Below are 13,656 nucleotides of genomic sequence, written 5' to 3' on the forward strand. Positions count from 1 at the left end.
TTTCAGCTGTCCACACCACAGCAGTGGGCAACGAGCTTAAAGCCCCTGATGGCTCTGGGCGCTGACTCTCACCAGTGGCTATGGATGAAGTCACATGCGATTTTCAGCCAGTGCCGGCAAACTGTATTTTGTGGATGACACAACTTTGCTTATAGAAAGTGACTTAAAGCACTTACTGAAGTAGATTTAATATTACAGCCTTCTATGTAGATTGTATCTCAATCTCAAGAAAACAAAAATCCTCATAACAATAGGCAATACCATGACAGACAGAGAAAAGATTGAAATTGTCAACAATTTCATTTTACTTGGATCCACAATCAACATTCATGATAGCAGTTAAAAAAATAAAAGACGTATTGTTGTTGTTGTTGTTATGTGCCGTCGAGTCTCTTGCGACTCATAGCGACCCTTTGTACAACAGCCCTAAACTCTGCTCTGTTCTGTGCCAATCGCACTGTCTCTGACTCTGCCATCCCGATTATCCCAGTCACTGAATCAATTGGGCAAATCCGCTGTCAAGACCACTCCAAAGTTCTAAAGAGCAAAGATATCGGTTTAAACGCTAAGGTACACCTGATCCAAGGCATGGTATTTCAAGTGGCTAAAAATGCATGTGTAAAGTTGGACAAAGGTTAAGGGAGACCGAAGAAAACTTTATTCTTTGAATTGTGCTGTTGGTAAAGAGTACTGGATATACCACCAACTGTCAAAAGAACAAACGTATTTATGGTAGAGAATGTGCAACCAGAGTGCCCTTTAGAGATAAGGATGGTAAAACTTAGTCATACATGCTTCAGACATGCCATCAGGAGGTGCCAGTACTTAAAAAGACATCATACTGGGGAAAGTAGAGGATCAGGGGAAGAGAGAATAACTCTGAATAAAGAGAAAAATCCTCAGTTCATCCAGTGACTACAGTAATAGTTTGAGCACAGCAGAGATCATGAGGATAATAAGGATAGAGCAAGGTTTCCATCTGTTCTTACTAAGGTTGCTGTGACTGGATGAAACCTAACAAAAATCATGCTCTTTCTGAATTCAGACTTCGAGTCTTTCTTAAATTGCGTGAAATGTGCTTGCTAAAGTCCTCTATTTACAATATTTCTATTGTAGCACTAGAAAACTAACACAAATAGAAGGAAATTCCCCAGGAGTCATTTGAATAGAGTGTTACATTGTTTTTAGGTGTCGGGAAGTAGGTTCAAATTTATCTCAACTTTTCATTGCCATTGTAGTTTCTGAGAACCTACTCAGAGTTTATCCTCCAGTGGGTCTCTGAGGCTGTAAATTGCTTGGGAGGAGTTTACTTACCTTTCCCCCCCAGAACTGCTGGTGGATTACAACCAGAGAAGGGAAATGCATTACAGCCAAAGCTCCACCCAATATACAACAGAGTGAAGCACTATGCCATTTCACACTACCGCCAAGATCTCTGTTGTGCTTAAGCCCTTTATTGCAGCTGTTGTGTTAATCCAAATTGTTGAGGAAATTCAAAGGTGATCCTTTTTTTTTTCGACCCTCTACTTTACCAAGTATGATTATGTCCTTTCCCACGGACTATCTCTTTGTGATAAATTGACTTATGTATACCATCTTTGCTTTGAGGGAGTGTTCCAGCTGTATTTCTTCCAAGAAAGATATGTTTCTTCTTTTGAAAGCCCACAGAGAATAGGAAAGTCTTTTAGTAGTCTAAAGTGGAACAGCTGTTGTTAGGTTTTGTCTAATTAATTATGAGTGTGACCCTAAGAACAATAGATAGCAACCTTAGCCCTATCCTGCACCATCTTATTGAGATTTGTCCTCTCTTTCTTTGAACCTCCACCTTTCCCAACACTGTCATCCTTTTCCAAGTTCTGGTCCCTCCTGGCAACCTGCTCAAAGTATGTGAAACAGTTTCTCCATCCTTTCCTCTAAGAAATACCCTGTTCTTCTGGGAGTCCATGGGATATTTGGTACTCTTCTTCAACACTGCAGTTCAAAAGCGTTGATTATTCTGTCATCCTTACTTACTGCCAAATTTTCAGATGCACAGGAAGTAATTTAAAATACCATGGCTTGAGTCTGCTGCACCTTCATTTTGTTTCCTTTTTAAAAAATTTTCTACTAGTTTATTTACAAAATTTGAGTGCATTGTTTTTAAGAACAAATTCTTTCCATTTCCCTCACCCTGTCCCCATCAAATTGTACAAACCCATGATTAATCCCCCCTCCCCCTACATATACACATCCCTTTGCTTCCACCCTCTCCCACCCCTCTTGGATCCTTATACTCATTCTACAATAATGGTTTTATACAATATTTATCAGTGTGGGACTGAGTTCACTCAGCATAATGCTCTCCAAACTCTCCCAAGTTAGGTAATAATTTGCAAAAGCATTGTTCCTGAGTGCCACAGAGTATTCCATTGTGTGAATGTACCATCATTTCTCAATCCATTCATTTGTGGTTGGACATTTTGGCTGTTTCCATCTTCTTGCAATGGTGAATAATACTGCTATGAACATTGGTGTGCAAATCTCAGCTATTCCACTACTTGGAATATACCCTGAGAAAATTAGAACAGATGCACCTTATTCTTTAAACTGACTTCATCACTCTCACCCTCTTTGGAGAGACTCTTGAGAGCAGATTTCCCCACGGCGACACATCTTTTCTTTCTTGACTGCCTATTACCAAAGAAGTGTCCATGTTCCAATCCTACTCAACTAAATGGTATCTAAAACAACAATTACCAAAGAGAAACGAGGAAGTGAGAGCATTCACAGCTAATCTAGGTAAACTTTTGCAAGAATTTTAATGGTAATAGAATTAGCTGTACTTAGTAGGTGTCATAGTGTTTAGGGGGTTTTTAAACGTTTCTGATTCTGCAACATGTCTTTGTTTACAGCTGGCATTTGGGGGCAGGGAGCAGGCTACTGAAGGTTACCCCGCGCAGTTTAAATCCACTAGCTGCTCCACGGGACAAAGATGGGCCATCTTCTCCTCAGCGATTTATTGCCTCTGAAAACCCACTGGAGGGTCAGTTAAAAGTCAGTTCTGACTCCATAGTATTCAACAACAACAACAACAATATTGAAGATTAAGTACAAACTAGGAAAAATGAAAGTCATGTCTTCTCAATGTATGCATCAGAGAGCTGGAAGAAGAATCGATGCCTGTGAGTCATGGTGCTGGAGAAGCGTACTGAATATGGCATGGACCACCAAGAAAACAAGTCTGTCTTGGAGAGGGTGAAACTAAGTTTCTCCTTGGAGGCAAGGATTTTGAAGCTCCAACTCACATACTTTGTGACCGGTCCTTGGAGAAGGACATCATGCTTGGAACCGTAGAGGGACAGCACAGGAGAGGAAGATCCCAAATGAGATGGATTGATAAAATAACTGGGGCAACGAGGGTAGGTGTGTCAGAATCAGTGAGACTGGCTCAGGATGGGGCAGGCTTCAGAGCTCATAGGGTCGCTGTGAGTCGCGGGCGACTCGACAGCACATAACAACAATGTCTTTGAGCTAGCCAGAAGGACTTGACTAAATTTATTCTTTGGTTGTTAAGGGCGAGCCTGGGAGGCTAACACAGAAAGACTCCCAAGGGCTCTCTTAGGAACAGGGTCTCAACGCACTTTGGGAACCACAATTCCCGGCAGCCTTTGCGCCGGGCCACTAGTACGCAGGCGCATGTCACCTCCCTCCTACTCGTCCCTCCTCCGGGCCCGGCCCCAGTTCCTGGCTGGAGCCACCTAGTCGCTGCGGACGGTTTCCTCTTAAAAGAGAAACGTCGTCCGCGCGCGCGAGGTGGGCCCCTCGTTCTCCATCGCTTTCCGGGCCTGTGCGCGAGGCTGGTGGGGGCACAGACGCAGTCCGGGTGAGGGCGGGGTAGGGGCGAGTAGGTAAGGGCGGAGTGGGGTGGCAGCGACAGGGACTCTCGGCAGCCTGGTGCCTGCCTCTAGGGTTTGACCTGACCTTTGGCATTATTAGGAGAGTGAAGTGAAATCGTGTCATAGTTGCCTTCCCTGCTTCCCCTCTGCCCCGCTCGACCCAGCGATGGAGGAGCGCGTGTGCACACCGGGATGAGTCCTCCAAACGCCATACCCAGTAAATGCAGATACCTTCCTCAAGAACTGTGTGCTCATCTGTTAAAATACCTGCTTCTCCCCAGGGAAAGTCTCGACCCTCCCCCCCCTTCCCATAGTTTCAATTCTACTATTCCGTGGTCCCAAGGGCTCAGGCTTTTGGTGTAACTTTGACCTTGACCCTTACCTTCCACCCCAAGACCCCCATCCCGGTTAATACCTGGAGGGATGGTTTGAGCCCCTTTACAGCTAATGTTATGTAAACGGTTTTAGCCTTGCTCCATTTCACTGATGAGGATACCGAGGCCCGGAGGAGCGAGGCCCTGATGGCTTGTCTCCTCCATTTCCAGGTCCTGGAACATGGCTTCTGCCCCAGAGGACACAAGCCGCAGGCGGCGGGAGAAGCGGCGGCAGCTGGATGCCCGCCGCAGCAAGTGTCGCATACGGCTGGGTGGCCACATGGAGCAGTGGTGCCTCCTCAAGGAGCGGCTGGGATTCTCTCTGCACTCGCAGCTCGCCAAGTTCCTGCTGGACCGGTTAGAGGTTGAGGGGGAGGAAGGGGCTCCTGGCGCACAGAGAGCACACAGGCCGCAGTACCAGGCCCCCTGCCCAGGGCCAAGTTACCCACTGCACCCTAGGCCTGAAGATTTCTCATCTCAGCACGAAGGCCTTGCCACGTTCCCTCCTGTGGTCTCCAGCGAATAGGGGCCCAGGGAGCTGACCCCTTACTATTTTGAGCTTCCTTGGTTGGGAGCTCTTGGCAAAGCACGCACCTGACCTGTCACCTTTCCTCCTGACAGGTACATTTCTTCGGGCTGCATACTCTGTGCAGGTAGGTAGAGAACAGCTGGCTAAAGAGGGAAGACAAATCGCTCAAGGTGTGTGTGGAGGGGGGCTGTGCAGAATGATGCTTAGGAGTCAGAGCAGAAGACAAACAACAGGAAGGGATGTGACCAATTTATATAAGATTGAAGGATCAGGGGAAGCTGTGAGTTTGATAAAGTGAGGCGTTTGGGATCCCAGGATAATGTGATGGGCATCCTGTGGGAAAGGGTGTATGTAGAGTCTCAGCACATCTGTAGGACTCTGAAGAAAACTGCAAGGTTGGTGTGGGAGGTTGGGGTTGCTCAGAGGATTGGAGGCCCAGGAGGAGTATCTGTGTATAACGCCTCCTAGCTGGGTCTAACTACTCCCCCCACCTCTCCAGGCCCTGAGCTCTCACCTCCCAAAGGTCTGCAGTACCTTGTGCTCCTAAGTCATGCTCACAGCCGAGAGTGCAGCCTGGTACCTGGGCTTCGAGGACCTGGGGGCCATGAAAAGGGACTTGTGTGGGAGTGCTCGGCAGGACACACCTTCTCCTGGGACCCCTCTTTGGGCTCCACACCTCCAGAGACACCCAGACCAGTCCCCCTTCGACGCTCTGCCCGGAGAAGCTGGTGCTCAGAGACCAAGAGTGGACAGGAATCTGCAGGTAGGCTAGGGGAAAACAGAGTTGTGGAGCAAAGGAAAGAAAAAGACCTCTCATCTCCTGTAGTCTGCAGCCCTGTTCCCTAAAAAATTTAGTTTTTTAAAATGAAAAGAACTATGCTGTTGTGGAAATATATCCCTAAATATATTATTGTTGCTGTTGTTGTGTGCTTTCGAGTCATAACCAACCCATAGCTAACCGTCCAGCGGGTTTTCTTAGGCAGTAAATCACACGAGTGGAGATTCTCCATTTTTCTTCTTCAGAGCACCTGAAGAATTTGAATCATGTAACCTTGGGATTGCAGCACAGTCCTTACTACTAGATTACTAGAGCTTGTGCTCTCTTTTTTTCCCCCTTCCCTTGTTGTGTACCTTCAAATCAGATCTGACTGGCACAGGAGGAGACTGTCCCTCCTTCACCAGCAGAATATCTAGGGGATTCAAACTGAGTTTTCAGTATTGCAGTGCAACTTCTTGCCACTAAACCACCAGAGTCCTCAACCAGAGCACTAGATACTGCTAAAAAAAAATCAGAATAGGTTGTATAGTATGCTACCATTTGTGGCAAATAAAAAGAAGATAAAAGACTATATTGTTTAAAGGGACTTGTGAATGCCTAGCGTAGCTCTTGAAGAAGATGTGAGAAACCAAGTGCCAGGGTGGGGGGCGGAGAACTAGGTGAGTGGGGACATTGTTAGAAAGGAGACTTTCTCTTAAAAAGTTTTTTGGTGAAAATCCATAGGAAAACATACACCCTTTCAGCAATTTCTACATGTTCAATTCAGTGGCATTGATTACTTTTGTCACTTTGTGTCATCATTTTCCCTCTCTTGACTGATTATTTTATTACCATCAGTTTAGACTCTCTGTTCCATAAACTTCTCATCTTAACTTTAGAATTACTGTTGTCTGATTGATCCATATAGATTATTCTTTAAGCCATATGCTTACTTCAAAAATTTTTGACTAATTGAGCTAAATGATTGTGTTAGAGTTGACTTTAGAGGCTAGTTATGTAGTTCAGAGTTTAAAGGTAATCACAGGGTAATAGAATTGGGGGATTCCTCCAGTCTCAGTGAGTTCATTAAATCTGGGTTCCATAGAAATTGGAAATTTTGTTCTACCTTTCCTTCCCTATTTAGATCAGGATCCACTTTGATCAGGAGTTCTTGATCAAAACATTCAATAACTTGGCACCACTCTGTTCTTCTAGTGTGATGCCAAAGGATGCAGTCATTCAAGGAAAAAATTAGATCTACAGTCTAGTTCCTTCTCCAGTTCCTAGGTCTGGAAAGGACACTTTATTATGTGCCTCTTCATACTTTTCTTTCTTTTTAGCTATGTGAATATATTATAAAGAAAAATGGCCACTCCCCACTGTAATAGTCTCTGCTTGTTCTTCCTTCTCCTTCTTAAGAGTTTCCTACTACATCACACTTTAGAAAACTTCATCTGCCCTCATTCCTTGACCACAGAGTTCTTCCCCTTTATCTGTGCCAACAGGTTTGGAGTGTGAGGATGGTGAAAGGACTCAGGAGGCCAAATTGCCCAGGTATGAGTACCAGAGGGGAGCAAGACAGACCTGCACAGACAGTGGAGGTGAGCGAGCAGGTCTTGTCTTCAACTTTACCTTTGTTGTCTTGCAGACGGGTAGGACCACTGCCAGATACTTCCCTCCCCACAGAAGAAGAAGAAGGAGAGGAAGAAGAGGAGGATGAAGAGGAAATTCTCAGTGATGCCAGCCCATGGACCTACAGCTCCTCCCCAGATGAGCAAGTGGGGGACTAAGAAGGGATACTGAAGAGACCAGGAAGAGGGAGGAGGCAGCTGACTGAGGAATCCAGAGTTTTACAGACAGGAGGGATGGGCTTTTTATGGAAAGGGGTAGGGGTCAGATGGGCTTTGAAGAAGACAAAAGAACTGCAGGCTTTGAAGTGAGAAGTAGAATGGGATAAAACCAGATGGGGAGAGACTGAGGTTAAAAGTATGTGTGAACAGAGATGCTGGGGGGTGGGAGTGGGGTTCTGAGGCTGGTGATTTGGAGGTGGGGCAAGGAGAGACTGAGGCTGGCTTGAAGGCTTGGGGAGTAGATAATACCCTCTTTGTTTTCCTTTCAGCAGTGAACCAGATGCCCCTAGATCCCCCAGACTACCTCCAGCCTCTCTTACTCACTCCCTTAAAGAGGAGACACCACGAGTCCCTTCAGATCTCCCTACCTCTCTGGCAACTCCATCCTCTTCAGTATCTTCATTGGGTTTTGGACTTCCTCTGAGTGCAGAAATCAGCATACAACCAGAGCTCAGTGCAGCTCAAGAAACTGAACCCTCAGCCAGGTAATCTGAAGACTAACAGAGAAGATAGAGGAGTCTTGAGGCATGACCCTTCCATGAGTCTCTTTGTTCCCTTCATTGTTGACTGTAGCCCTGGGAGTCAGACCCATTCTGCTCCAGCTGCAGCTCCAGACTGGGATGAAGAAACTGCTCAAATTGGCCCCAAGAGAATCAGGTAAAACTGGGGGAGTGGGGATTCTGAGAGGAGGGATAAAAGCGGGCAGAGGAAAGCAGGTGAGACTCCTCCAGTTCTTTCCCATTCTCTTCCCTTAGGAAAGCCGCCAAAAGAGAACTTCTGCCTTGTGACTTCCCTGGCTGTGGAAAGATCTTCTCTAATCGGCAGTATTTGAATGTGAGGGTTTAGGGTTGGGTTCTATGTGCTCTTTGGGTTGGGGAGACAAGACAGGAGTTGAAAAGAGACTAAGAAAAAGCAGTTGAAGGTGTGGAGAGATTTGGAACCAGAAATGAGTTGAGGTAGACATTCAACATTTTTCTAAAGCTAATAATCAAGTGGTTGTTTTACTTAATCAGGCAACTTATAGATGAGCTAAAAAAACCAAGCTTCAATTGCACAAAGTTAATGTCCACCACTGCTTATGATATGAAACCTCAAAGAATTAAATGCAGATAGGACAGTGGCATTTATTTTCAGGCTCTTAGGAAGAATTAATGATTGTTCCAGCACCTCGTGTGGCTCATGTCACTTGGTCCTCACAACTTCTTTATGGGATAGCCCATTGCTGAGGGGTCATTTCTGACTCGTGGTGACCCTGTGTACTACCGAATAGAACTGCTTCTGAGGGTTTTCTTGGCAATGATCTTTTATGGAAGCAGATCATGGGGGCTTTCATCCGTGTGCTGCTGTGTGGGTTTGAACCACCAACTTTTAGGTTCTCTACACTTTCACAGATGAGGAAACTGAAACACAAGGCAAAATGATATAAGTAGGTCATAGTGCCTCAGCTGGGATGTGGTAGTAAAGGGATTCTGAGCCTGGTAGTAGCCTGGCTTCAGAGTCCACACTTGAGTGGCCTCACCATACTTTTCACGTAGATAGCCCTAGAGTAGGAAGGACTGGGAGATGATCCTGTTCCAAACCTCATGTATGAGAGATTTGAGGGATGAGGTCTAGCCTCACAGTCATCCAGTGCCATTGACAGGTATGAGGCTGGAAGAAGGCATAAAGCAGAGAGAAGTGATGAGGCAAAAGTGGACTAGGTGGGGGGAAAATGCTCTGTGAAAAAAAAGGAATGTAGAGAGGAATCAAATGGCAAAGGCAGGAGGAGAGAGGTCCTGGTATATGAGTGTCAGTGAAGCTCGAGACAAAAATACCCCATTTAGCTAGAAGCAGCCAAACATTTCTTGTACCTGTTACAGACGAGACTGAAGCAGCTCACAATGATTTAACTATTTTTTTTAAAGGGGGAGGTTCTGTGGAAAAAAGGAAGAATTACTGTGCCTGCAAATTAAATGAAGTAAAAAGATAAATACTTCACATGCTGATAGTTTGGCTGATGAACTCTTAAAAGCATTCTAGTTGAGTGCACGTGTATGGGCTTCCAAATTTAGAAGTAAAACTTAAAAAGTATACCCATAATGAGCTATTAGGGAAAAGAAGAGTGTCTGATAGTTTTGTACATTAGAGATTATTTTGAAGAAAATAATCATGCAAACAGTAATCTGCAATGTTCTCCCTTCCTATCTTGGTAAATAGTAAATTTATGGCTAGGTAAGCCAGAAGTGTCACCCAGGGCAGTAGTTTCCCTGGGTTACTAGACATTGTAAGGGAAAGATGTAATAAGGAGGCGAGATAATGGAAATTGAGAGCAGAATATGGTAAAGGGCAAATAGGATCAGAGCATTCATGGGAGAGAGAAGGCCTGGCCGCGGTTATGAACATCTGGCCATGGCAGGGAGAACTGGCGCACAGACGGACAGAGGCAGGCAGAGGAGCTCACCAGCCAAGTCAGTTCTGGATTTTGGTTCTGGGGGATGCAGTTTCCCTTTTCTACTTTTCTCCTATTTCCTTCCTTAGCACCATAGGAAATACCAGCACATCCACCAGAAGTCTTTCTCCTGCCCAGAGCCAGCCTGTGGGAAGTCTTTCAATTTTAAGAAACACTTGAAGGAGCACGTGAAGTTGCACAGTGGTAAGTGGTGAAACTGCGACCTTCATCTCCTCTTCTGTGGGTTTCTCTCATTCATTCATTCCTCTTTTCATTCTCTTTGGGTTGAACACCTGCTTGAGACTCTGTTTCTGGTGCTGGTGGTAGGAATAGTAGAGCAGTTAAGAAATAGTCCCTAACCTTAGTGATAAAATGCTGTAAAGAATGTCAGAGCAGGATCAGGGACTATCATGTGCCCTTATAGAAAGAGAAAACATTTTAAGTCAAAATTATGCATCAGTGAGTTGAACAATGACCAAGGAAGATAGAAGGAGAACTGATGCCTTTGAGCCGTAGTGCTGGAGAAGAGTGTTAAGGGTACCATGGACTGCTAGGAAAACAAACAGATTCATCCTGGAAAGGGTTAAACCGGGCAGCTCCTTGGAGGCAAGGATTCTGAGGCTCCGTCTAACATACTTTGGACATGTTGCAAGGAGGGACAGGTCCATGGAGAGGGACATCATGCTTGGTAGGGTGGAGGGACAGTGCAGGAGGGGAAGGCCCTCTATGAGGTGGATTGATTCAGTGACTGGGGTAATCGGGATGGGTGAATCAGAGACAGTGCGATTGGCACAGGACAGAGCGAGTTTAGGGATGTTGTGTATAGGGTCACTATGAGTCGCAGGCGACTCGACGGCACATAACAACAATAACAAGCACTCAAGAGCATGAAGTGAGGGCTTACATACAGAAAGAGAGGATGGAAAGGCCCCAGGTGGTATCTCTGTGTGTGTTTGAGGAATGAGGAGGTCACTGGAGAGCAGCATTAGAGACCACTGTTAGGATGACTTAGCTTCTACCCTGAGTGAGATGGGTTTCAGGTACTGGACAACAGAGAAACCTAACTGCCTTAGAAGGTTCACTGTGAAAGGAAAAAAGAAAAAGATCCCTATGGCTGCTGTGTAGCGAGTAGACTGCAGATGGTCAAGGGCAGACAAGGCGACTGCAGGATCACCCCTGTGCAGAATGAGCTTGGACTCACTTAGTAGCAGACCAGTTGGTATGAAGTGGCTGGAGCCTGACTGGAATTTCAAGGTAAGACTAGAAAGGTTGTTGCTGCCAAATCTTATGGCTTGGCTAATAGTATGAGGGGAAGGAGGATTCAGAGTTGACTGAGGATTTCAGTCTGAGTTACTGAATGGAAGGTGATGTGATTGAAAATGAGAGGAGAAGCAGGCGTGGGGATAAAGAATTTTGATTTAGGACATGATAGTTAGATATCCAAGTAGAGATGTAGGGTAGGTAATTGAGTTTGTGAATCTAGGATTCAGGAGAGAGGTAAGGCAAAAAAAAAAGTGTGTGTGCTGAGCATATGGATTATATTTGAGGATGTAGGGCTGGATACACTCGCTTAGGGAGGAAATATAAATAGAGAAGACGTGTAAGTATAACAGACCCTCCAATCAGCAGGCAGAAGAAGGGCAGCATCAGAGAGACGGAGGAGAGCAAGGTCTGAGGAGCCAACGTGAGAAAATGTTCCAAGACAGAGGGTGGGTCAGGTCTGTTAATGTAAGTAAGAATGGATGAGAACAGCCATCTGCGTACTTGGGCACTGGACAAGCCGGCACTGAGAGCTGGGTGCTGGAATGGAACATGTTCCAAGCAAGGTGGAGTTGAGGAAATGGAGGCAGCAAGTATGGACTACTCTTGGAGTTTTGCTGTGAAGCTAGGAAATGGGATTTTAGGTGGAGGACTGTGGCAAGGGGCAGAGATGGGAGTGATCCCAAGAGCAGAAAGGCTTGCCTGCTGACAGTAGGGTTCTGGAATAGTCTCCTTCAGTCAGTGAGAAGGGCTGGGTTTCAGGGCACAGTTGATAATCTTGGGGAAATACTTAAGTGTCTGTGTGTATGACTTAGGTCACCAGGTAGGAAGATGTGGGAGCTCTTGAAAAACAAGATCACCGATACAGTAGTGGTCAGCTGACCTGGTAGTGTAAAAGAATGGCTACAATGAAGGGAGGTGAACCAGAAATGTGGGGAGGACAGGATGGGGCTGGTTAACTGATAACCTAGGAGCCCCAGAATTATTATAGAGGGACAAATGTGTCCCCCATTTTGCCCACAGACACCCGAGACTACATCTGTGAGTTCTGTGCTCGGTCGTTCCGGACCAGCAGCAACCTTGTCATCCACAGACGTATCCATACTGGAGAGAAACCCCTGCAGTGAGTGCTGGGAAGAGGGCCTGGGGACCAAAGTACTCTGGGGGTCGGGGGGTGGGGCAGGGAGATAGACAGGCCACCCAGGCATTGGGGGAGCAGGAAGAACTGCCGGGGAAGTCAAGGTGGCTGAGGTCCATTCTTTCCCTTCCTCTGCCCCTGGATCTAGGTGTGAGATCTGTGGATTCACCTGCCGCCAAAAGGCTTCCTTGAATTGGCACCGGCGCAAGCACGCAGAGACAGCAGCTGCCTTGCTCTTCCCCTGTGAGTTCTGTGGCAAGCGTTTTGAAAAGCCAGACAGTGTTGCAGCACACCGAAGCAAAAGCCACCCGGCCCTACAACCTGGCCCACAGGCATCACCTGGTCCTTTGGAGCCATGTTCCAGCATCTCTGTCTCTAGACCCTTGGGGTCTACTGAGGCCCCAGAAGCCATGCCTATAGGGGCCAGCTCCTCCCTCTCTCCTCAGACTCCAGCTCTACTCTCTCAGAAATGAGTTCTTTCCCACAGGCTTTGGGGAGTCAGATCCTAGAGACTAAAAAAGAGCAGGAAGAGTGGTTCCGAGAAACACCAGATGTTTCTGAAACTAGGGTGAGATATTCAGGGTAACGCACTTCTGGGGAAGTAAGGAAGCTAGACTATTTTAGTCTATCTAAAAGAATAAATAGTATTTTATGTGGGCATTTTTGGGCAGATTGAATGTTCTGGTACCTGAGGCACAGAAATCCAGATTGTTCTGAAAGTAGATTGCAGTATAGGTACATAGCCCTGGTCTTCTGCTTGCAGGTCCCTCACCTGCCCTTCTGAAGGTCTGTTTACTTTTGGGACTGTTTGGCACTTTATACAACTCTTTTTCAAGGAGTGTCAACCCTACTTTTACATGGAAGTAAGGCACACACTGTGTATGCTGAACAAATTATTCGAGAGAGCTGGAATAATAATGAATAATGTGACATCAGGATCAGAGAAAGACTCATCAATCACCTGAGTTATGCAGATGACACAACCCTGCTTGCTAAAAGAGAGAGGAGGACTTGAAGCATTTGATCAAAGAACACAGCCTTCAATATTGATTGGATCTCAACATCAAGAAAACAAAAATTCTCCCGACAGACAGATAGGCAACATCATGATATATGGAGAAAAGACTGAAACTTGTTTGACAAAAAGATTGTCAACAACTTCATCTTATTTGGATCCACAGCACCCTTGGCACCAGCAGTCTGAAGTCAAGAAACATGTTTCACTGACAGAGTCTGCAGTCAGGGACCTCTCCAAATTATTGGAGAACAATGATGTGAGTTTGAGGACTAAAGCACGTCTGATTTCTGACCATTTGCCTTTGAGCTGTGGTGTTGGAGAAGATCACTGAACATGCCATGAACAGCCAATAGAACAAATAGATGTATCTTGGAGAATGCACAGAGTATTTCTTGGAGGCAGAGATGATAAAACTTGCCTCACATAT

General features: G+C 45.9%; 1 protein-coding gene across 1 annotated transcript; it reads left to right on the top strand.

Moving 5' to 3' along the window:
* The first annotated feature begins 4,430 nt into the window (after positions 1-4,430).
* On the top strand, positions 4,431-12,684 carry ZNF692 (zinc finger protein 692). Its single transcript, XM_006893963.1, has 11 exons — positions 4,431-4,606; positions 4,871-4,902; positions 5,278-5,541; positions 7,041-7,089; positions 7,184-7,309; positions 7,655-7,870; positions 7,959-8,042; positions 8,141-8,219; positions 9,903-10,017; positions 12,097-12,196; positions 12,360-12,684. The coding sequence occupies exons 1-11, from the start codon at positions 4,431-4,433 to the stop codon at positions 12,682-12,684; spliced, it is 1,566 nt and encodes a 521-aa protein (XP_006894025.1).
* The last annotated feature ends 972 nt before the right edge of the window (positions 12,685-13,656 follow it).

Source organism: Elephantulus edwardii, unplaced genomic scaffold (assembly GCF_000299155.1).
Source record: "Elephantulus edwardii isolate Elephantulus edwardi_28Jun2011 unplaced genomic scaffold, EleEdw1.0 scaffold00133, whole genome shotgun sequence".
NCBI classification, from domain to species: domain Eukaryota; kingdom Metazoa; phylum Chordata; class Mammalia; order Macroscelidea; family Macroscelididae; genus Elephantulus; species Elephantulus edwardii.